The 26,035-nt window shown below is 42.0% G+C and overlaps 1 protein-coding gene across 1 annotated transcript in view; it reads right to left on the bottom strand.

Annotated features, from left to right (window-relative positions):
• The window catches only part of FBXW8 (F-box and WD repeat domain containing 8), a 154,693-nt gene that overhangs the window by 66,364 nt on the left and 62,294 nt on the right, over nucleotides 1-26,035 (bottom strand). Inside the window, exon 4 of the mRNA XM_075835208.1 lies at nucleotides 23,248-23,336. Within this exon, the coding sequence (XP_075691323.1) occupies nucleotides 23,248-23,336 (89 nt within the window). The remainder of the gene's footprint in view (nucleotides 1-23,247; nucleotides 23,337-26,035) is intronic.

Here is a 26,035-nt window from a genome sequence, read left to right as displayed (position 1 = left end):
TGTCACGAATCGAGAGGGTGCTGTGATTGGTCAATTCATGTGTTGCCGCCGAATACGATGGGTGGAGTTTAGCGTTTATAGTAACCTAGCGCCTGCAATGAAGTATGCCGTTGACATCGATACGTGCATCTTCCCGTGACGCACAGCGGAATATCCGCTGTTGAATACTAATATCGCTGGTGATGAGGCCAGAGTTACCAAGATACGGACCCCTGAGGATGAGTATCTGAAACGCGTAGGGTCGTTTAATGTCTATGGAATGTATGCATTGGGGACAATTATATTGTGTTACACCCAGCGTTAGGAGATCCGATTTTGTCGGACACCTATGCTTCAATTAGGGCTTGTACTACTGTTGTGCCCTGGGTATATGCTGATTCCTACTAATATCGTTTAAACACAGAGATATAGGTATCATATAAACTCAGTGTTTTTCTGTTTAATACATTTTTTAATTTTCACGGTGGGGCTTATGTCACAGTGGTGTGTTACCCCTGTTTTTAAACTAGTTACTATTAAAGATATCTTTTTACTCAGTTGTCATTTCAGTGAACCCTACAATACGTCGGCAAACATCTGCCCATTCATTTGAATGGGTTTGCCGACGTACTGTGCAGACAACCTGTCATTTACGCGTCGTCGTTTGACAGCTGTCAAACGACGACGCATAAAAATACAGCCTCGTCAAAAGAAGTGCAGGGCACTTCTTTCAGACGTAATTTGAGCCGTTCTTCATTGAACTCAATGAAGAGCAGCTCAAAATTTACGGCTGTCAGAGAAGCCTCGCAAAATTCCAGGAGGAGCATTTACGACTGAAACGAGGCAGCTGTTTTCTCCTGAAAACAGTCTGTCTTTTCAGACGTAAAAGCCTGCTACTGTGTGCACATACCCTAATAATACTAAATGCATAGAAAAAAAAACTGAAAAAAATGCTGAAAAAACCCCCACAGTAAAACCAAGACAAGATCTGCACGTGAACTCACCCTAAGTTTACAGCAGACAGGGATGATCAAGCTCAAGCAGGGTCAGTAACAGTAAATCCAATAGTAAAACACAGGAGAGAAGAACTAGCAAGCTAGACAATGAAACCTTAATGCTCAGGCAGAGAGAAAATGTGGGAAAGTAAATGAAGTACCCGAAAAAGCTGGGCAAATCCGGTGCGCGCTGGTCCTTTAAGAAAGAGTGTCAGCGCACTAGTGGCTGCTATGGGAGATGAAAAAGACCAGCAGCTTGGAGTGGAGGAGAGTTGCGGCGCTGGCTGGGGACCAGAAGATGCTGGGGACTGGTAAGTATACGGCGACGGGAGCCGGCACTTGAATAAAGTTGAATTCACTTTGAAGAGTTACTGCGGCAGTGGGACAGAACAATCTGGCGTGTCGATACATTTTAAATAATAGAAAAAAGGGGGAGAGACCCACACCTAATCATCTACTGTTTTGGGTAAGAAGTACGCATAAAGATAAATGCACTTACAGGTTTCAAGTAGAAAGAGTGACTCTATATCGTGATCTGCGGATCGCCACCCCTGCCTGAGCCAAGAGATCACGAAGAATACTGTTGGTGTGATCAGCCTTATTAGTCTTGAAACTGTACATGCATTTACCTTTATTCACACTCCTCATCCAAAAATACTACACACAATATAATTGGTTGCTGGTTTTTGTTTCTTGGCATTTGCGGTCAGAGAGAAAAGAATATAACTGGTGACCACTATCTAACAAGAATGAGAACAGGGGTCCAAGACTTTTATATACGAAAAGATGTTTGGCAGTCTGTCATGGTGGGGGGGCTGCAAGGTTAGCATGTTAAAAGTTATAGTGTCCCATAAAAAAAGCAATTCTAATGGTTTCAAACAATGCACTATGAGGAATGACCTTCCAGTGTTCTGTGATATCTGGTGTCCAGCGCTATCTTTTTTTTGTAATCTAATGGAAGGAGTGCTGATTCTACTTATTTCCAATCATTTACACAAAATAACCGGTACCATCAGTTAAAGTAAAAAAAAAAAACATATAGCTTGAGAAATTAATAAAATTTTGGCAGCAGAAACTTTGAATTTTGAGCAACATCGAAGAATCAGGGCCTGCAAGGCAATTTTATGTAATTTACAAAAGTAGTAGGTAACTATGTGTCAAGGTAACTTTTACATACGGATACTAATTGTAAACATTGACCGCCACTCCTTGTTGAGGTAACCGCCATCTCACGTTACTAAACCCCCAAGACATTTAAAAGCTCCTTTGAAAGAGATAGCAGAGGGGTCAGGTGCGATGAGACGACTCGCCACTGTAAAGCTATCTTACCATCTCTCTGCCTCTACTACGCTTCAGGGTGAAGTTGTCAGCATTCACTGAACACTTACTGTAACTGGAACCCATTCTTTGTTTAGTAATATGATCTTTTAATGGTGATGTCATGTCTTTGGATTAGAAAAGAAGAAGACAAGCATATGGAAAGAGAGATGCATCTAGTGCGGGAAACCCGTTTCAAAACAAATAGGTAGGTGGATGGGATAACACTAGATAACTTTCTTATCGAACACCCCTATGGGGCTGCATTTGCGTAATCATCTACTGCATTGATATAGAAATAAATGTGACAATATTATTTCAAAATATTATATTATAATATTGTATATTTCAGCACAATAAAACTATTTAATATAATGTAACACATACATGTCAATGTCTATACATCATTCTTGTGTCCGTCTAATGCGTTTCGGAAAACAATTTCTTTCATCAGGGAGTCCATTCTGATGGCACAAAGTCTTGTTATATACACTTCGAGGTGTCTGTGGCTGACTTTTTTCCTGCTACTTTTGAGCTGTACATAAAGATTAAGGCCTCGTTCACTTCAGCGTCGGCTTCCGTTCACGGGTTCCGTTCGACCTTTCCGTCAGGGGAACCCATGAACAGAAAGTCAAACGGAAACCATATCTTCCGATTGCAATACCAATGATCACATCTAAGTTCATAACACGCAAGATCCACCGACACTGAACCAGTCAGGTCCACTGGACTGACAGATTCAAGGTAAAACGAAAGATGCAGCTGCTCTGTATAGAGAACACAGAACAGCTGTATCTCCAAAAGTAAAATAATTTTTTAATAAAAAATGAATTCAAAAGTTACACTACACTAATCACACTGACAAATCTATTTTTTTTTTAAAAAAGCCCTCAAAACGGTGTACATGGTCTTTAACACAGTGATAGTAGGAAGGAATTTTGTGATTCCCACAAATTTGTTAGGACCAATGTGTACTCCATCAAAATTGCATTAACAGTAGTTTGATATGCAATATTACAAACGTGTGTGTGTATAATAAATATAAATAATATTAATAAAATCGCTCTAGAGATGAAGATAAAGATAGAAATTACATAAACCTGAATAAGTAGCACTTGCATATTCTGCTGCATGCAATGGAATGAAGTTTTCAGGCTCCCATATCCAAGAATTTTAAAAAGCTCTTTATTTTAAATTAAAACTATATGTATAATAAATTTATGCATACTAGATTACCTAGCCAGAAATATACAAATATATACACACACACAAAGGGGAATGGCCGCAAAAGAGCAAGTTCTATTACGCAATTTAAGCCTTTGGAGTTAGGATGTCCAGGTTAGAAACCCATTTGGATTAGCAACAACCAAAGGGTCAAGGTTAAGCTCACTATATCTTGAATAAATCAAGAGCAATCTTAATCCCAAGGTAAGTAAATTGAGAAACTACTTGCAAGGGTACAGGTAGACTCTGTTTGGAGCAATATCTCGGAAACAGGGGGAAGAAGACCGACTTAGACCAATTTACCGACAAACCTGAAAACGCACCAAAAGGTATCAATCAGTTTTAAAAGAGAAGCCAGAGAAAGACCATCATCCTCTAGATATACCAGTGTGTCATCTGCGTACAGGGATACTTTTTCAACTGTGTGGCCCCTAGATAGGCCTTTTATGGATGGAGATTGGCGTATGGCCACTGCAAGGGGTTCTATTGCGAGGGCGAATAACAAAGGGAAGAGTGGGCATCCCTGCCGGGTACCACGACCCAAGAAAAAGGGGTCAGAAATATCCATATTCGTTCTCACTTAGGCACTCGGTCCCTCATATAAAAGAGACGAACCAGAGCCAAGAAGCGTCCAAAGATAACGCCATTTGACCGAGTCAAAGGCCTTATAAGTATCCAGAGAGAGAACGAAGCCAGGAGATACTGACCACCTCGCCGCATCTAGATTTAAAAAAAAGTCTGTGTATATTAAGGTCCGTTCCCTTCCCGGACATAAAACCAGTCTCATCTGGGTGAACTAAAGACAAAACAACCTTCTTTAATCTAGTAGCTGAAATGTTGGCCACTATCTTAGCATCTGAGTTAATTAGTGAAATCGGACGATAGGTGTCCAAGAAAGTAGGGTCCTTCCCTGGCTTCAACACCACCACAATAAGTGCCTCACGAATGGAGGCCGGCAGGATGCCCATCTCGTAAGCACTGGAATACATGTCCTGAAGTCTAGGAATCAAGGTATCAATATTAGCCCTATACCACTCACCCCCCAACCCATCAAGACCAGTTGTTTTGCTAGTAGGCAGCAACTGAATAGCACTCTCTATTTCTTCAGCTACAATCGGTCCAACCAATTCAATCACCTGAGTGGCTGACAGACGCCATAAGGGCAGTGAATTTAAGAATTGTTCTAGATCACTTGGCGGAACACAGCACCTCGAGCCATACAGCTGGGCATAAAATTCACGAAACACCTTATTTATATCTTTCGGGGCAGTACACAACATACCCTGTGCAGAGACAATGGAAGGAATAGACACACAAGGACGCTCTGATCTCGACAGATATGCTAGAAGTTTGTCAATAACAATAATTTAGCATTGTTATTTTATTAACCTCCAAAGGAAGTTCTATATCTCCCAAGATGCAAAAGATTGGGTCTATAGGAAACATAATGTTATATTTATCAAATTAACAATGTCTTTCCAGAAGTCTTGACGTTGTATATACTTTTTTTATACCATACGTATGAAATCAGACTCTATTCCTCTACAATAAGTGAACAAATTACTTATTTTACTATCAAATTTAGGCCTGGTCCTCATCTCGTTTTATTCTTTCCGACGAAGGTTTATGTCAGGAAGGGTCCCAACATATACCTCCAACATATACCTCCAAAAGGAAGGTAGCGACATATCGCACTGTATAGGAATACAGTGTGATACGTCACTTGATCTCCCTGGGCAGAGTGCTACTAAAATTGATGTGCCCAGAAAGGCGCCTGACGTCCCTGTCCAAATATGGACAGCGATGTCAGGGTCTTTCAACTATGGAGTCCCTGGCCAGAGCAGAGGTATCGCTCTGGCTGGGGACTTCAGTCCTATGGGAAGCCCTTGACGTCACTGTCCATATATACCGACAGTGCGTTAAGAGTTTTAAGGTGCCGAAATCTCCAGCCAGAGAATCAACAACGCTCTGGTTGGGGATTGCGCTCCTGGAGAAGCCCCTGACATTACTATCCTTGTTATGGACAGCGATATCTGGGGCTTGAAACTACGGAGTCCCTGGCCAGAGCATCGGAAGCACTCTAGCCAGGGACTCTGGGACTGGATGAGCCCTTAACGTCACGGTCCATATACGTCAAGGGCTTCTCCAGGGCCGGAATCCCCAAGCCAAGCGTTACCTAATGCTCTTCCAGGGGACTTTGGCCCTGGGGAAGCCCCTCGAGGTAAACATTTAACGCATACCCCTGATGTATACCATACAGTGCTATACGTCACACATAGGCACCGCAGTTTAAAAAAAACTTTTACCGCGCGGTATACGCTTTGTATTTGTGGGATCCCTCAGGATGGAAATGCGTAGTCTTCTACGTTATTCCATCCTCTGAAAAAAAGTATACCGACATATACTAGCCCGGCGGAGGCCAAAAGGACACGCTTTTTGTCTCTGTTGGGCTAATGGAGCCCTATAGACACATTTAGTGTGTACGTCGGGATCTTTCCCAACGTACGCGCTTAAGCGTAGGGCTAAAACGCAAAGTGAACCAGTCATTAGATAGATGGTATTATATGCAAGAAAGACCATGTAAGAGAAATAATTTCTATAACCTCATGGATGGACTAGGCGATAATTTAGGCGTAATCATATATTCTTAACCATTGCTCATATTTCATATCTCCCACATCTTTTTTCCCAATGATTTACTGCTAAAGACTCAAGACTTTGTTATTTTTGTTATAATTTGATAGATTTTAGACATCAGGCCTTTTATTTTAACACAATTAGTAAGCATCTAAACACTAGAGAAAAAGATTATAGCGGTTTCTGTTAATCTGTTTTCTGAATAACAAGCGTGGTTAAGTTGGGAATAATGGCGCCAACCACCCTTAACTTTAGAATGTTAATGTTTTAAATCCGTAAATGTCTATCTAACTACACATGCTTTAAACTTTTCTGTACCTTATACCACTTATAAGTTGGCTTCGTTTACGCCCGATCTTTTTGCGCCATAATTTTGGTGCATTTTTTGCACGCGGTGGCACATTTCATCTCTTCTGCTGGAGAACACCCCTTTCCTGATGAGCCACACACCCTTGTCGAGCGTGACGAAAAAAAAAGTGTCTAAAACATTTAATAAATGTGCCGCACCGCAGGAGCCAGAATTCTGGCCCATTTTGAATAGTAATTCTACACCATTGCTCTTGAAAATACGATTGCCTCAAAATGTATTGCCTCATAGTAGTGTACACTCAAAAAACCACCAACCTGGAATGTGTTTTTAGATTTAAACCGAACCAAATATATTAATCTGAATGTTGGAAATTTTGAAAATGGTTAGGCGCCCAAAACGGATGATAATTGAACTTCTATTTATAATATCCTTACTAATAATAAATCTTGCACATATTTAAACATTTTCCGGCATCACAAGAAATCTTCGTTGTGATGCCAAAAAGTATATTTTGCCATTAGGGACCGCCAGGTCTCCCTCATTTTCTTTTTTTATACATTATTTCAAGATTGACACAAGGCCTCAATCTAACACCAGGATTTATGAGCCACTACATGGACACACGTCACGTCCCCCATCAGACTGACTCCAGATGCCTTAACTCCTAAGTCATCACCCCTATAACCTCAGTTTTATTGCCCCGGCTTATCTTAATGATATATCACTTCATGTACTAATTGTCTTTGTGTAACATCTAAATGTTGTGCTTTTTTCTAAGTCATTCATTTGTAAACTGCCTGAAGAAGGGGCCTCTGTGCTCTGAAAGCTTGCATATAGAACTTTTATGGTTAGCCAATAAAGGTATCATACCTATTATACTTTTGTCTTTTTTGACACAAAAGTATTTAACATTTCATATTGTCTCTGGCTAACACGGTACTACACAATTTTTTACTGTACTAAGTTTAATCCCTGGGTGTCTTCTCCTCCATACCAGATCTTTGGTCAGGCTCTCAATGATATTCTATTTGGTATCCAAAATAAACAGACAAAATACATACATACATATATATATATATATATATATATATATATATAAACAAAAATAAAGGGTTGACTATAATTTTCATAACTGCTATCCTACTGTACCTACAATATTCATATTCAGTTTCTTCCACTTTTTATTGTAATACATTAGCAGTAAATCATTGAGACTATGTTAATTTTTTTTATAATCCTCAACTTTATGATATATACGGATATATGGCTTCCAAGGTGTTAGAAGATTTTTTTTCTTCTTTTACTGCAATCTGTATCTGTTAATTCTGGCGTATATCCCACCTAACAAAATTAAGGTTCCTATAAACCCATCTCTCCACTGATTATGGTTAACAATTGCCGGTACATTAACCTCATAAAAAAAATTTAAAAAAATTGTTACTCATATGTAGCGGTTCCTCTGCCTTCTCTACTATAAAGACATTAAAATTTATTTTTAACATTTTGCTATTCTTTAAAAAAGTCTGTGGGGTCGGTCATATACGTTAACTCCAATTTTCATGCGTGCGCTTTTAATTTAAATTTCTCCCCTCTTTTCCCTTTTTATAGTAATTAATTTCACCCAAATAAATTCTCTCTTAAATACGAATATAGTATGTCCCAATAATTAGCCTGCGAAATAGACCCCTTATTTATATCTATAAATGCCAGGTCTTCCTCCAATATATTGCTAGCTGTATTAACCAATTTTAGCCAAAAAGGGTTTATTTAAAATGTTTGAGCCGTTTGAATTCCATTTAATCTACAGACTACTGTCAAAGGAGACTGGTCAAAAAGACATTTTGTTTCATATTTAATTTTCTCAAAACTTTTAGGAATCTTGATGTAACACAAAGCTAGGTCAATACGAGATGAAGAGTGATATGTGGTTAAAAAAACGAGTAAGCAGTATGCTGTGGATTTTTTTATTTTCCACAAATCCTATAAAACCAGGTCTTGTATGGCCCCTTGTAAGAGACAGTGAGTGCCCTGTAGAAGCTTGTGTAATGTTACTTAAATGCTCTCTTATTCTTTTCTAAAGCATTTTTTTTAGTGCATCCCACATAGATTTAATCGCATTTACACTTAATTTCATAGACAATCCCTTTAGTGCAGCTCATGTCTTTGATGAGAAAAATGTAAGTCTCGTCTGAGTTGTTCACAACCTTTATACATTTCGTGGCTTTCTGTTTAAATAGTAGGCATGAATAACATCTACCACACAGCCACAGGCTTATTTGTCCGATTTTCTTTTACTTGAACTTTAATTGTTTGTGCCACTAAATTGCCCACAGTTTGGATCTGGTCCCCTTGATAATGGTTGGTCTCTTTCAGAAACAATTAACCACCAACAATTATAAAAGGGGAGGAAATCATCTTCCTTACTAGCTGGATCCAATTTATTTTAGATCATAACTACTTTATGAGAATACATTTTACCTACAAACATTAGGAACAGCCACAAGCTATGCTATCCTCCACATTGTGAGCTGGAAACGTACCACAATATTCTCTGGAGGGGCACTTCGGGCAGACCTTGTCTTATGGAAACAGTTCATAGACTACGTGGTTTTTATCTGGAAGGGAACAGAGCAGTCCCTTTTGAAGAAAATCAATGACAGCAGCTTATACTTTACTTAAAGTTTACCCCAACTTTTCTAATATGTTTATAGTAAGGTTTAAAAAATGTATAACAGAACATAAAATTGTCACTAATAGCTTTATCAATATGACAAGTTGCCACCTTCCTATTTGGCTTACAAATATATCTAAAAGTCAGATTATGTGAGACCACGGAGTATATGCAGGAAGTGGATCATCTGGAAAGGTTATTTAATCAATAGGGGATATAAACAAACTACCCTTACAGTCCATAAGGAGGATGTGAAAACTATCCACAGCAAACTCTAATACGTATAGAAAGAAAGGTCAGAGAATGGTACACCAACTATAGAGATTTTTAAAATCCAAATGATAACTCAATATCACAATTAAGCAGGTATTAAACGAATTAGAAAAAACTAGAGAGACTATTTAAAAACAGGACAAGGTAATAGGTAAATATTTACCTAAGGCCCCAAGGATTGTCTTTAGACATGCCAAAACTGTGTGCAACTTAAAAAACACCAACAATTATAGAAATAAGAAAAAAAAAATGGACAAATAATATAACCACTGTACAAAATCTATTAGGTTCAAGATTAGGCTTTACAGGATATTGTAGTAGATGTTATTCATGCGGACTTAAATAGAAAGAAAGTTAACCACTTAGAATGGGCCAAAACTTTTCCTATCAAAGACAAGAGAGTTTGCAGAAATCTATTGTAACAGCTGGCAGGTACGTGGACCCACTGGGCCACTCCGCCGTAACGGAACAGCTGCTGATCAACAGAGTCTGTGAGCGTAAGTAATGATAAAGTACCTGGAAGGTCAGAAGTGGGTATGTGCCAGACAGTCAGGGAGAGGCAGGCCTGTGCAGGATAATGAAGTTTGGCTAGGACAACGGACTGGAGTAGTGCTGTCGTCTCGGACACTGGACTTGGCTAGGACACCGGGCTGGAGTAGTGCTGTCGTCTCGGACACTGGACTTGGCTAGGACACCAGGCTGGGGTAGGGCAGTTGTCTCGGTCACTAGACTTGGCTAGAATACCGGACTGTATTCGGGCAGTCGTCTCAGACACTGGACTTGGCACGGGTACCAGACACAGATGGTGAAGCCGCCTCAGACACTCGGTTTGGCACTATAACTAAACACAGCTACAGGATATTGGATTCGGGGTACAGCTAAGGAATCATTTGCAAGACAAACATAGGAAAGACACAACATTGCTCAGGCACTGGGGAAGAGGGCAGGCCAGATTATATATCCCAGGGTCTACAAGGATAGGCTAGAGAAACTTTTTAGTGGTGCGCGTGCTGGCGCATTAAAGAGACCTCCAGGAAGTAACACACGTCGGCGTCCCAAGAGAGGAGGAGGGGGACGCCGGTATTGAGGTGAAAGACGCTCGCTGCCGCCAGGGGAGGTGGGTTGGCGGTAGTCGGTGGCCGTCAGCGTTACAGTCCATATATACGGACAGTGCGTTAAGAGTTTTAAGGTGCCGAAATCTCCAGCCAGAGAATCAACAACGCTCTGGTTGGGGATTGCGCTCCTGGAGAAGCCCCTGACATTACTATCCTTGTTATGGACAGCGATATCTGGGGCTTCAAACTACGGAGTCCCTGGCCAGAGCATCGGAAGCACTCTAGCCAGGGACTCTGGGACTGGATGAGCCCTTAACATCACGGTCCATATACGTCAAGGGCTTCTCCAGGGCCGGAATCCCCAAGCCAAGCGTTACCTAATGCTCTTCCAGGGGACTTTGGCCCTGGGGAAGCCCCTCGAGGTAAACATTTAACGCATACCCCTGATGGATACCATACAGTGCTATACGTCACACATAGGCACCGCAGTTTTAAAAAAACTTTTACCGCGCGGTATACGCTTTGTATTTGTGGGATCCCTCAGGATGGAAATGCGTAGTCTTCTACGTTATTCCATCCTCTGAAAAAAAGTATACCGACATATACTAGCCCGGCGGAGGCTTTTTGTCTCTGTTGGGCTAATGGAGCCCTATGGACACATTTAGTGTGTACGTCGGGATCTTTCTAGGCTGAAAACCTCCTTTCATGTCCATTCTTTCTTTTTAACCTCTCCTCCAGTATAGAACAAAAACATTTTCCTATTCACTTTGATATGATAATATAAAAAATCTTTATGCTCATCCCACCTGTCTTTTACTTCATATTCTGAAGCCTATTAGCAAGCGTCAGTATTTACAGCGTAATATACTATTTTTCATATAATGTTTGATATTTGTACTATACAGCAAACCTACTTTTCTTATCTCTTGTTAATCCTATATCAGTATTAGTTCTATTTACTTACCACATGTTGAATCTCTCCTCGATTCTTCTAAGTGTCCTGACATGCACAGAAACTGCCTTCTGGCACTTTTCTGCTTCGGTAGACGTTGCTGCACCCAGTGCGCATGCGCACGACTCCCGTCCGTGATAAGTGGATGTCTCTAGTCCCTTTGATTGGTCAGATGACTTTTCCATCTTAGAGATTAGGGGCTCGTCCGTCTAGCCCTGTCTCTGACGGAGTTATGACATATTTTAGCTTTATGCTAATGAGTTTCTTAATGGACAACTGGGCGTGTTTTACTTTTTGGCCAAGTGGGCGTTGTGGAGAGAAGTGTATGACGCTGACCAATCAGTGACCAATCAGCGTCATACACTTCTCGCAATTCATTTACACAGCACATAGCGATATAGCTTTATCGCTATGTGCAGCCACATACACAAACACTAATGTTGCTGCAGTGTCCTGACAATGAATATACATTACCTCCAGCCAGGACGTGATGTCTATTCAGAATCCTGACACTTCGCTAACATGTCTGTAAGATTTACAGCAAGGCCAGCGTAATCTTGCAAGATTACGCTGTAAACTGTCATTAAAAATGAGATTACGCTTCACTTGCTGTAATTCTCACAGAAACGTTTGCGAAGTGTCAGGATTCTGAATAGACATCACGTCCTGGCTGGAGGTAATGTATATTCACTGTCAGGACACTGTTTTTGCGTATGTGGCTGCACATAGCGATATAGATATATCACTATGTGCTGTGTAAATTAATGGAGAGAAGTGTATGACGCTGATTGGTCAGCGTCATACACTCCTCTGTACAACGCCCACTTGGCCAAAAAGTAAAACACGCCCAGTTGTCCATTAAGAAACTCATTAGCATAAAGCTAAAATAGGTCATAACTCCATCAAAAATGATCGTTTTTCGAAATAAAAAACACTGCTGTAATCTACATTACAGCGCTGATCACATCAAGTACAATATAGGCCACTTATAATGTTGTGACAGAGCCTCTTTAAACATTAGAGGTACATTATAGAGCTCTGCATCCATGTATGCATGTATGTATGTGTCCAATGGGATGGAGTTATTGATGTTAGCTGTCCAACTGAGGTGAGGATTTGATGTACAATTCAGAGTGTAAAATGTATATAAGTGGAGGGCCCTCCCCCTTTGTAAGCATTTCTATTGAAACGTGCTGAAAGTGTTAATGCATTCGTGAATAAACCTTATCTTCCTGAAAACTCTGTCTCTTGTGAGTGGTATTCCACAACACATCTATGAACAGACACAGGTTATACCCACATTATATAAGTGGATGCGATTCGGAGAGAAATGGCCGGACCAAAAGTGGGAGGATGGGATGGGGGGTTGTTTCTAGGTGGCCGTCCTTTCCCTAAAGAAAATGTAATTTGCCGATCATAAATTCCTGCAAACTATTTTTCTCTTCCGGAGACAGCCACCAAGCAACAGCTGATGGATAGAGTAGCACACACCACCTAGCAGTACACCTATGAATTGGTGAGTCTATATTCGGTAACTCCAGTACTGACTAGTATGTGTTAGTACTGACCAGTATGTGTTTATTGGGATGTGTGCTTCAAGTTAGTTGATGAAGTGTTTTATCATATACCATGATCATTGTCCATACAACAACTGTATAAATTTTCCATATTAGATTTTGGATAGTACCAAGACTTGTAATATAGGAGAGCAGATAAGGTTTTTAGATCAGCATTTGATGATGAAATTAACTCTTTCAGAGTAAATGAATGAGAAATATCCATGTACTGTATATAAACAGTCTCTGATCAACACATTGTAATATCAAAGAAAATAAACTTTACAATGTCGCTGTCATGTCTGTGGCTGCGAGCCGTCAGGTTTACTCTCCCCCTGACGGCCGCAGCCATGGGTCGGCGAGCGCTGGCCCCCGTCTACTCCTCAGGAGACGCCAGCGCTCACTTCCACTTACCTCGGCCGGATCCCGTAGGGTGCGCGCACACACTCGTGCCCGCTCTTAATGGGGCAGCGTGTGCACCGGACTTTGATGAACTATTAACCCATGAGTGCCCTGGACTATAAGAGAGGTTCAGCACCTTGCTTCTATGCCTGAGCATTGTTCTCGTACCCTAAGTTTGTCTATGCAATAGTCTGCTAGTGTGTTCCTGTTCCTGTATCAGTGCTATCCTGGTCGTGTGCTGTGCTGAGCCAGAGTCGTGCTGTATACAACGCCGGTTCTGCTTCACCACGCCTGACTGCTGCCTAGTCCCAGCCGAGCCTGCCTTGCTACTGTCCGAGCTGCCACAGGTACCCTATACGAACTATAGACTTTAACCTGCGCCCTGTTGGCCAGCTGCCATACCGCCAAGGCGGTTCGGCCCAGTGGGTCCACGAACCCTACGTGACAGTACGCTCAGGCCATGGACCACTTCCAAAAAGAGATAAGAATTTTCCAGGAATAATACACGGGGGTTATTCCACCCAACTAATTCAGTATTTGGGAAAATTGGCTGCTTGCCATTGAACCCTTTGCCAAACAGAAGGTTTTAAGGCAAGTCTAGAAATTCTGAAAACTATGTTTTGAGTTGAAGTACTGAACTTCAAACTAAGCTTTAATATTAACATACAGAAATAATCTTCGCGGCACTAACCAGTCAGCAAATTATTCCCTTATTGGAATCTTGGTCACAGGATGTGTGGACAAACAGTAATTTTAATGTACTGATGCACGAGTACGAAAAATAAGTAAATATATAAAAACAGGGGTGGGTTACAGTGACGGTTAGTGTCGGTTAAGTGCCTGTACTTGGAAGGCCCAGTTCGCACCGGTTCTCCCGTACCGGCTGTTATTTAGAGAACCGGGGGTGAAGCGGGACCTCTTACCCAATTGTATATCCATTCCCTTCCTCCCTTTCGGCGCTTTACTAATTAAACAGTCGGCGCAATGACATCACGCCGACTGAGCCGTTATGCTGGATGACGCCGTCTGGTCTCTGACCAGTCCTGCGTCGCTGGAGGACAGCATGGGAACGGGGACAGGTGAGAATGTTTTTTCTGGGCAGCGTTGGGGGAAATATCTACAGGGGCCATTATCTACAGAGGGCATTGTAACTGGCGCCAACTACAGGGGGCATTATCTACAGAGGGCATTGTAATTGGCACTATCTACAGGAGGCATTGTGACTGGTGCTATCTACAAGGGGGATTATCTACAGAGGGCATTGTAACTGGCACGAGCTACAGGGGGCATTATCTACAGAGGGCATTGTAACTGGCACTATCTACAGTGAGCATTGTGACTGGCGCTATCTACAAGGGGCATTATCTACAGAGTGCATTGTAACTGGTGCGGTCTACAGAGGGCATCGTAACTGGCACTATCTACAGGGGGCATTGTGACTGGCGCTATCTACAGGCAGCATTATCTACAGGGGCATTGTGACTGGCACCATCTACAAGGGGCATTATCTACAGAGTGCATGTAACTGGCGCTATCTACAGTGAGCATTAGCTATAGAGGGCATTGTAACTGACTATCTACAGGGGGCATTGTTAGTGTGTGTGGTGTATTACTTTACAGTGTTTGACAATTTAATTCACGGGCACAGCGTATGGTACAATTATATTCAGGGGCACGGTGTATAGTACTATTGTATTCAGGGGCACAGTATATAATACTATTATATTCAGGGGCACAGTATATAATACTATTATATTCAGGGGCACAGTGTATGGTACTATTGTATTCAGGAGCACAGTGTATGATGCTATTATATTCAGGGGCAGTGTATGATACTATTCTATTCAGGGGCATAGAGTGTGGCACCATGAGAATTTTATCTTCGTTTATAGGTCCGGAAATGTTGGAAAAGAGCTCCCTCCATCTCTCCAAAACCACTCAGATGCCGCAATCGCTATTGTGCGCCACTTCTGAAGGGTTAAACAAGCGAGAACGATACCGATATCTATCTCTCCCGTTCCAGCATGGATGTTCCCGCCCTCAGCTACCTCTACTCATTAAACCACTAGGTGAATACCTTAGGGGTGCAGTTTTCAAAATGGGGTCACTTCTAGGGGTGTCAGATCGTTCGGCCAGCTCAAATCTTTTATAGGCATGGAGTGGGGCCTATCAAGTCATTCAAGCTAAAATTATGTTCTGAAAAGCCAAAGGGTGCTTCTTTGCTTTGGGGCCACACTGTGTGGGCATGCATATAGAACCTATAGAGTGTAGGGCACAATTAACACAAATGTATTTGAGAAAGAATATATAAATTTTATTGAGTATCACAACATTAAAAAATAGGTCATACTGAGCATGAACAAAAAGACGTCTGACAATTACAGAGGACATACAAGAAACAGTAAATGACAGTGTCAAGGGTAGTATAACAATCTACTTCTAGGTTAAATTAGCCTGATCATATCAATAGTAATAAAAACCTCTCTATATATATTTTGGCATGTAAATTGCAAAATGCTAAATATACAGATGAAAAAGAAACTGCATGAAAAATAACTGCAACCAGTGCAAATATAACAAGCACAGAGCTTGATGCTGGGGTCCAGTGTATGGTACAAACAGTACCTTCGGTGTATGATACAAGCAGTTTAAGTGAAGTAACACCTAGAGCAGGGGTCTCAAACACGCGGCCCGCGGGCCGCATGCGGCCCCTGGGGCTTTCATCTGCGGCCCGCGGGACACAGAGCCGCTAGTATCGGCTCTGCTCCGAGACTCTGGAATTCCCTGACATCGCTGTCCACATATGAACAGCGATGTCTGGGGCTTCCCCAGAGCCGGAGTCCCGAGCAGAGCGGTGGTGTCGGCTCTGCTCCGGGACTCTGTGGAATTCTCTGACATCGCTGCCCATATATGGACAGTGTGTCAGGGTCTTGCCCAGACCGGAGCAGAGCGCTGGTGTCGGCTCTGCTCCGGGACTCTGTGGAATTCCCTGACATCGCTGCCCATATATAGACAGTGTGTCAGGGTCTTCCCCAGAGCGCAGTCCCGGGCAGAGCGCTAGTACAGGCTCTGCTCCGGGACTCTGTGGAATTCCCTGACATCGCTGCCCATATGTGGACAGTGTGTCAGGGTCTTCCCCAGCGTGGAGTCACGGGCAGAGCGCTAGTATAGGCTCTGCTCCGGGACGCTGCGGAATTCCCTGACATATCTGCCCATATATGGACAGTGTGTCAGGGTCTTCCCCAGAGCGGAGTCCCGGGCAGAGCGCTATTATCGCCTCTGCCCCGGGACTCTGGGGAAGCCTCTGACATCGCTGTCCATACATCGACAATGATGTCAGGGGCTTCCCCAGAGCAGGAGCACAGCTGGAGTCCCAGGAAGAGCCTACTAGCGCTCTGCCTGGGACTCCAGCTCTGGGGTTGCCCCTGACATCTCTGTCCATATATGGACAGTGATGTCAGGAGCAGAGCTGGAATCCCAGGCAGAGTGCCAGAAGCGGCTCTGCTCCGGGACTCCAGCTCTGGGAAAGCCCCTGACATCACTGTGGCAGCATCTGCAGAGGGCACTGTGGCAGAATGTAGAGGGCACTGCGGCAGCCTCTACAGAGGGCACTGCGGCAGCCTCTACAAAGGGCACTGTGGCAGCCTCTACAGAGGGCACTGTGGCAGCCTCTACAAGTGGGTGTGTGGCAGCATCTGAAGAGGACACTGGCATTATCTAGGGGTGTGTTGCATTATCTACAGAGGGCACTGTGGCCTTATCTACAGAGGGCACTGTGGCCTTATCTAGGGGTGTGTTGCATTATCTACAGAGGGCACTGCGGCAGCATCCACAGAGGGCACTGCAGCACTATCTAAAAAGGGGCTGCCCAATCTTGACATGTGTGCTAACTGAGCCGCCGGACTGCATTTAGCGACACTTAAACTGGAAAGCTGGATTGTTGAAATAAGCACGTGGAGAAATATCTCAAATTTTAAACCTAGCGGTATTATTATAGTAATGTAGTATTATTATTCTAGTAATATAGTGTTATAGTAGTTCAAATAACTAATTGATTAACAATAATTTTGTATTGTATCAAATTTTAAAGTAATGCGGCCCGTCAACTTCCCATTTTTTCTATATGCGGCCCACTTACCCGGCCGAGTTTGAGACCCCTGACCTAGAGGATAAGATGTATAACATACCCATTGTAGTCCTCTGCAAGAAGAGAACGTCAGTCCCGACGCGCGTTTCGGCGAAATGCCTTCGTCCGGGGCAGCAGATTACGGCCTAAGTAGGAGTATTTCTGGACACAAGAGAAACTAGGTAATAAATGTTGGGGTGTGTTTCATTCGTTTCATGTACTATGTAGGAACAATATGTCCTAGAAATGACGCATTTGTGAAAAAAAAATTAAATGTTATTCTTCGTGCCAGATTTACACAAGATTCTGCAAAAACACTATTGGGTTCAAAAAGTGATCACACCCTTAGAAAAATGAGGGTGTAGTTTCCAAAATGGGGTCACTTTTGGGGGTTTCTACGGTTTTGGTCCCTCCAGGGCATTGCAAACATGACATGGCACCGAAAACCATCTCAGCAATATCTGCGATCTAAATGGAACTCCTTCCCTTCCGAGCACTGCCGTGGGTCTAAACAGCAGTTATTACCACATATGGGGTATTACCGTAATCTGGAGAAACTGCTTTCCAAATGTTTGGGTGCTTTTTCTCCTTTATTCCTTGTAAAAACTAGAAAATTCTATGTTTTTTCAAAAAAAGTAGATTTTCATCTTCACAAACGAATTCCATTAAATTCAGCAAAAAACCTGTGGGGTCAAAATGCGAACTACACCCCTAGAAAAATTCCTTGAGGGGTGTAGTTTGCAAAATGGGGTCACTTTTGGGGGGGGGGGTTCCACAGTTTTGGCACCACAAGAGCTCTTCAAACCTGACATAGTGCCTAAAATATATTCTAAAGACGGAGACCCTAAAATCCTCTAAGTGCTCCTTTGCTTCTGAGGTCTGTGCTTCAGTCCATTCACACACTACGTGTGATATTTTAAAAAACTGCAGAATCTGGGCAATAAATATTGAGTTGCATTTCTTGGGTAAAACCTTCTGTGTTACAGAAAAAAATGTATTACAAATGAATTTTGGCCAAAAAAAAGAAATTTGTGAATTTCACATCTACCTTGCTTCAATTCTTGAAAAAAACCTAAGGGGTTAAAACACTTTCTAAATGCTGTTTTGAATACTTTGAGGGGTGCAGTTTTCAAAATGGGATGATTTATGGGGACTTTCTGATATATAAGGCCCTAAAAGCCCCTTCAAAACTGAACTGGTCCCTGAAAAATTTGCCTTTTGAATTTTTTGGGAAAATGTGAGACATTGATGCGAAAGTTCTAAGCCTTGTAACGTCGTGGAAAAATAAAAGAATGTTCAAAAAATGATGCAGCTAGAAAGTAGACATATGGGATATGTGAAATAGTAATACCGCACCAAGTTACTATCTGTTTTACAAGCAGATACATTTAGAAAATGCAAATTTTCTCTTAATTTTGGCGTTTTTCACAAATAAATATTGAATTTATCGACCAATGTATCACGAGAAAACAATCTCAGAATCGCTTGGATAGGTGAAAGCATTTCCGAGTTATTACCACATAAACGGACACGTCAGATTTTAAAAAACTCGGGCTGGTCCAGAAGGCCAAAATGAGCTTGGTCCTGAAGGGTTTAATAACCACAGTATCACTGAGCTTGATTGGCCAGCAAATTCACCTGACCTAAACCCCATAGAGATTCTATGGGGTGTTGTCAAGAGAAAGATGACACCAGACCCAAAAATGCAAACGAGCTAAAGGCCGCTATCAAAGCAACCTGGGCTTCCATAAGGCTGATCGCCTCCATGCCACGCCGCATTGATGGAGTATTTCATGCAAAAGGAGCTCCGACCAAGTATTGAGGGCAGATACTGGACATAGTTTTTAGTAGGCCAACATTTCGGTTTTAAAAATCATTTTTGAAATTGGGCTTATATAATATTCTAATTTTCTGATCGACTAAATTTTGAGTTTTCATTAAGGCCTCATGCACACGACCGTAGCCATGTGCACGGCCGTGATTTCCGGGTCAGCCGGCCACGGAGTGATAGCCGCGAGCCTCCCGCAAATCGCGTACTGTGCACATGGTTGCGGACATTATTTTCAATGAGCCCAGACCGCAAAACACGGCCGTAATAAGGCTTGCCCGTTCTTTCTGCGGTCCGGGGCCATGCACGGACGGTGAAATGCACGGTCGTGTGCATGGCCCCATAGGAATGAATGGGGTTGCAATTCTCCCGTGGATTTTCGGGAGAATTGCGGCCGCAAAAGCACGTTCATGTGCATGGGGCCTAACTGTTAGCTGTAATCATCAACATTAAAAGAAAAAAGTGCTGGAAACAGATCACTGTGTGTGTAATGAATCTATATAATATAGGAGTTTCACATTTTGAATTGAATTCCTGAAATAAATAAAATTTTTGATGATATTCTAATTCATTGAGAAAGACCTGTATTGATATATTTCTGATAGTAGGGATTCAGACCGCTACATCATTCCATTGCATATAGCATGCAGAAGTGCTACTTTTTCAGCTTTACTTATTCTTTTTATCCTATTTATCAATATTGATTTAATTTATTGCATACACACACAATGAATATAAACATTGCATATAAAACTAGTATGATTGCCATATGTGAGAACTATCATTGTGTGAACCTTCATATGCTGTGTTACGTAATGAACAGATCACAAAGTGCCCACAGACACCCAGAGGGCATATAACAAGACTAGGTGCCATCAAAAGAGACACCCTGATGAAGGAAACAAAGATTTTGCATTGGACAGACTCTTTTTGACCATTACGGACTATTGAACCACATCTTTTCTTTGACGTTACACATAGAAAATAGTGAAAGCTAGCAGTCCAGTGGAGTTTGCCATCGGCCAGAGCGTCTCCTCTACTGTCAAACAGTGGCGGCATTTGAACTGAAGTCATTCTGAGATGCATATTGAAGATTCCTTAGACACACCAATTCTCCTTTACCACAGAAGAACAGTCAACTCAACATGGACCGGCTGCACCAAAGCCAGGTAGATTCTTAGCAACAGACTACAAATCTGCCATGGTGTTAGTAATAAGTACAACGGACAACATTGTAAGGGGAAAATGCAGTCAAAATGTCATAGATACACGTGAGAATATCGGTATTCTCAGACCACCACCGATATCCAGAATTAAAGGTCCCAATATAACGCTTGTACCCCTTGGCAGCGCTGATACATTTCTTTTACCAGCAATCTGACACAAGACTGTAAGTAAAGGTTCATTCACATTAGTGACAGTGTGCTTGGAGTGTGCCTCAGATTCTGGCAAAATAAATCTCTGAGCAGTGCCAAAGGGGTTTAAAGAGGATCGGGCAGCTCTCCTGACATGTCTGTTTTAGTAAAAACTTGTAGTACCCAAAAAATAATATTGGGAATGTCTGAATAAATTGACGATAATGTGTTACCATTATCTTTGTCATAAGTGGGAGCTACACCCTCTGACACGGACAAATCCTATTCACAAGGTAAACGATAATGCCAAGTTGTCCATTTAGTCTTACATTTCCAGGAGTAACAGAGAAATCGCACAACACAAAACTAAGAAAATGTGCTCCAGCGTGATTTCATATGGAATAAAAGTCAGGACAGTGGATAGGTCCTCTTTAAGTGCATTACAGAGCCCATTCATTCAGGATATTAACGGTGGTCCAAGACTACAGACTTCAACAATCGGATCTTCTAAAATGTATCTGTGACATTTGAGAAGATCATTTTAACTTGATTTCCTTAGTACATGGTACAGGAGAATAGGTGTATGAGAGTTTGAATGGTACATGTAACAGAAACAAGAATATGAGTCACATTTCATAAATTGTGACTACTACGGTTTCATCAAAGAATTAAGTGATAACAAATATAACACCAAGGGAGCAAAATACTAAATGTCCCAAAGTGAACTCACACAAAAAGATATCATGTTCTCCGAATAAAAGACAGAAAGCCCTGTGGCTTTAAGGAGCTCCTAGGGGAGATGTAACTGTAGAAAGGCCAGTGTATACAACATTGATTGGGAGTGAGGTAACCGCAGCCAACTGTGTCTCAAATGAAAAGGGATTGGAGGTCTGACCCAGAAAACAAGCATCGTAACCGCCTGATGAAACTTTAATGATCAACACAAGATTCTCCTTCCCTCAGCCTCCCCGTACAAACATATTACCGTTATATCCATGCAAGCTACGAACGATAATCTCGGGAGTCTGTTCTGAAAAACGTGCACAACTGAATATAATCAGTAAATTAATCAGTATTTCTGAGGATATTTGATCTTACACGCTCAGTATGGATTTCGGACACATTTCTTTCTCCGCTTTCATCTGCACCTTGTTTGCAATATATTAGGCATTAAAAAAAAACATACAGCAAAACGCATCAGCAATTTTATAAATATATATCAAATAGTCAACAATTGGTTTGTATGGTTAGCGGTAGACTTTTCAGACTGCAAACAGCGTTACGTAGGATCGGACTTTAAAAAAAGGGAAAGGCTATACTGTCTGAATTGTATCCAAGAAAGAAGACTTGGGGAAGAAAAGGGGATGCATGTTCAAAGGGAAAGGATGGAAGACAGGAGATTGGAGAAAGAGTGAAATAAATAAAAGGGGGGGGGGCGTCCTCTCTCTAAAAAGCAGAATTTATTAAGCATTATTTATTTCTCTCTTTCTCCAATCTCCTGTCTTCCATCCTTTTCTTCCCCAAGTCTTCTTTCTGTGATATGATCGATTGGAATCTACGAGGTTCACATATGAATAATTGATTTATAAAAAAAATTTTATCAAAAACATTTTCGTTACCTAGGAAACTGCTCATGGTCCAAATTAATTTGGACTTAAATGCATTCCAAGACACCAACTGCTTCTGCTAGGATCTCGCAATGGTGATTTTTATTGCTGGAAACATGATGGTTTCCAAGAATATTTACGTATCTCCTGAGAGGGTTTATTGAGTGTATCCAGGTATGGATGACGGCATAGAAGGTAAAAAATAAATAAAACCAAAATTCTAAAAGGTCACCATGCTGTAGTTTATCAAGCTCCTCACTTACAGATCACTAGCGTGGTCACTTTTTGAAAGCAGAGAGATAAACAATGTTGCCTTGCAGATAAAGAACAACAGTAGTTACCATAAGTAAGGAGAAGATGTAACATTCATGCTATTTAACCCTTTTATTAACTGAGGTTTTTGGAAATTTTTCACCTCTGGTAGCCAGGACAATTTTCACACTTTGATATATAAAACAAAAAAAAACAACAAATGATAAAATAAAATAAAAACATACTAATCCCCCGTACCTATATATTTATTGTGTGTCAAAACGTAGTTCTAAAATTTTCACGGCCAAATTCAAATATATTCAGCAAAAAGCCTGTGGGGTAAAAATGCTTTCACTGTGATCACTTCAGACCGGCCAGGCCCAGCATGATCTCGCCAGAATGACCTTATCTCGCAAGACCACGCTAGGTGAAGACTTTAGACCGGGTTCGAAGCTGCCTCGCGATGATTCAGAGGCTGTGAAGCAGGCTCCACCTAGGCAAAATCAGTGTAGTTCTTTCCCTGTTGGCGAACGACAGGGAAATAGCATATATAGCCCTAACACAATGGGGGACCAAATCTCAGGAATGGAGAGGCCCAAAAACAAAAGAAAAACGGCACTGGACTCAGGGGGACAGCGGGATTCATGTTAGATTAACAGTTTGCATTATATGACCTAGTGAAGGTCATCTTTAAAATGTAGGACTTACCCAGCAAGGACAACACCATCACATGCATGAACATCACACAGCACCTTCCCCAGTTCATACTGCAGTTGGTTAACAGCTCCAGTACGGTTCTGAAATAAATAAAAGAAAACAAATTATACAAAAGTGATTAGCAAAAAGATACTTGAAATATGTCTATATCATATAACCTGTTAATCCAAATCCTTTAAAGAGGATTTTCATGGGGAGGTTATTTATGTTTTTAATTGCAAAAAAAAAAAAACATTTCCCATACAAAAATAGTCGTCTAAATATATGCAATTTGAAACACCCTCCCCAAAAAAAAAAAAAAAAAACTCTTCACGGGGTGTGTGCACAATATGTTAATGAGCCGAGTCCCCGCAGGAATTGGTTTAGAATTTCGCTAGTTATTCCGTACAGTGTGAAAAAAAAGTGATTCTGACATTGTATGCCACCGGGATTATGAGACGGTTCGCTGAACATGCCTGAACCAGCCTTACAGGAAGTTTGAAACGGACTCCTGCGGTGAGTGGGCTCATTTACATATTGTGCACGCGTCCTGCAAGGGCGATTTCCCATCTGCATTTCGGTTTTCCTTTGTTCCCTGTTGAAGAAGAAGAACAATGATAAAAACCAGAAGCGCCGGATCCATTGCATGATCGACACCAAATGGCGTTTGACGGAACGGTCTGCTGTGGGAAAGGTTTTTTTTTCCAATTAAAAACATAGATGAACTCCCAATGATAGGTTCTTTTTAAGGTTTATGTACAATTAATAAAGTGTCTAACTTTATGGACGTATGCCATTTTTCAGCCTCTGTACCTAATTTTTACTAAAGTTGAATGTTACACTGACCACAGCGGGCACAGTGATAGAACTCATGGCATAAGTATATTTTTTATATTCCTGCCAGCATTATGGGTTTCGCAGAAATCTCCTTTTTAAAGAAAGACACAGAAACACAACATTCCACAGTTTAAATCCACATTAAATCTGAAGTATCTTTACTTAATTGGAAAATAGGGGAAGCCAATAGAGCTATGTGTATCATGTCCATGACCCAACTATTCACACAGCTCTTCTCCGGTTATACTTAGGGCCTGTTCACATCAGCTTCGCTTTTACGTTGAGGGGTTCCATCGGATTAACTCCTCAACGGAAAGGCAAATGAAAATCTTAGATCCGTTTGCATCACCATTGATCTCAATGGTGACGGAAACATTGCTATAGGTTTCCATATGTCCCGGTTGTCTGAGGGTTCCATTGTTTTGACGGAATCAATAGCACAGTCACAAACTGAAACCTTTAGCAACGTTTCCGTCACCATTGAGATAAAGCTAAGGTTTCTGTTTGCCTTTCCGGGTACCTCAGACGGAACCCCTCAACGTTGTGATGTGAACACGTTGTGATGTGAACACCGCCTTAGGGTGCATACATCAGAGTTGTTTTGTCTCTCAAGTGATTGCAACTGATGCAAGAATGTATCAGTTGCCATCAGGCTTTTTCACAATTTTTACTACAAAACCATCAGTTGTTGCTAGTTGTCATCAGTTTTTAACATCAGTTTAAATTGCTGTCGTTTCTATTAACTCGACAGGGTCGGGGTATCGGCCATCTCGGTCCGTTTTTTGACAGCCATTTTGCATCTGTTTTGTATCCGTTCCGTGTCTGTGTTTCCATTTTTTACGGCCGATTGTGACTTGTTTTGCATCCATTTTTTAATGTCTGTTTTAAAAACATATGAATTTCATGTGTAAAGAATGCCACAGTGCCCTCTGTAGATAATGCCACAGTGCCCTCTGTATATAGTGCCACACACCATCTGAAAATAATGCCAGTGTCCTCTGTATATAGTGTCATCCCCTTCTAGATAATGCCACAGTGCCCTCTGTAGATATTGCCGCAGTGCTACCTGTAGATAGCGCCACCCACGCCCCCTGTATTTAGTGTTATCCACCACCTCTCCATGTGGAGCGCTTAATGTCACAGTCCATATATGGACAGGGACGTCAGGGGCGCCTCCTGGAGCGGAATCCCTGGCTACAGCGTCGGCAATGCTCTGCCCGGGTATTCCCTCCAAGAAGCGCCCCTGACATCACAATTCATATATGGACCGTGACGTCAGGGGCTCTTCCTGGAGCAGAATCCCCGGTCAAGGCATAGGCCTGGGATTCCGCTCCTAGAGGGAGCTACAGTGGCGCTATCTACGGGTTGGTAGCGCTATATACAGAAGGGTAACGCCATCTAGATGAGGGGCATGGGAGGCGCTAAATTCCGCTCCTGTTCCCTGGCCAGAGCGTTGGCAATGCTCTGGCCTGAGATTCCCACACCGGGTGCTGCTGGAAGGTGGATGCGGCAGCACTGATCTGAGAGCAGCACACTAAATAGGATGCAGCGCCGGACCTCCCAGGGAGCAGTACACAAAAAAGCTGCAGGTAACGTTTTTGGATCCGACACCTGCACAGGTCTGGTGCCAAACTACGGCACAACGTATGTCCCATGTGCCAGAACAGATTCCATAGAAAGCTATGGGATCTGTTATAGCATCAGTTTCCCTTCGGCTTTCCTGCAACACGCCGAAGGGAAACGGACAGGGATAACTGACATAAGTGAACGGCCCCTTAGTCATGCTCCACCCTCTTGTGTCCCAATGCTGTAAATACAGTAGCATTCTTTACTTCCCTCCTAACTGCACAGCCTCATGCCTGCTCCCTTGTTGAATTAGCCAATTGTCTGTTACAGTACCTACATGTCCTAAATCTTGCTTCTCCCATGCAGCCTTTCACCTTTTAGAAAGAAAAAAAATCTT

The sequence above is a fragment of the Rhinoderma darwinii genome, chromosome 1 (genome assembly GCF_050947455.1).
Source record: "Rhinoderma darwinii isolate aRhiDar2 chromosome 1, aRhiDar2.hap1, whole genome shotgun sequence".
NCBI classification, from domain to species: domain Eukaryota; kingdom Metazoa; phylum Chordata; class Amphibia; order Anura; family Rhinodermatidae; genus Rhinoderma; species Rhinoderma darwinii.
This window is presented reverse-complemented; position numbering and strand designations above follow the sequence as displayed.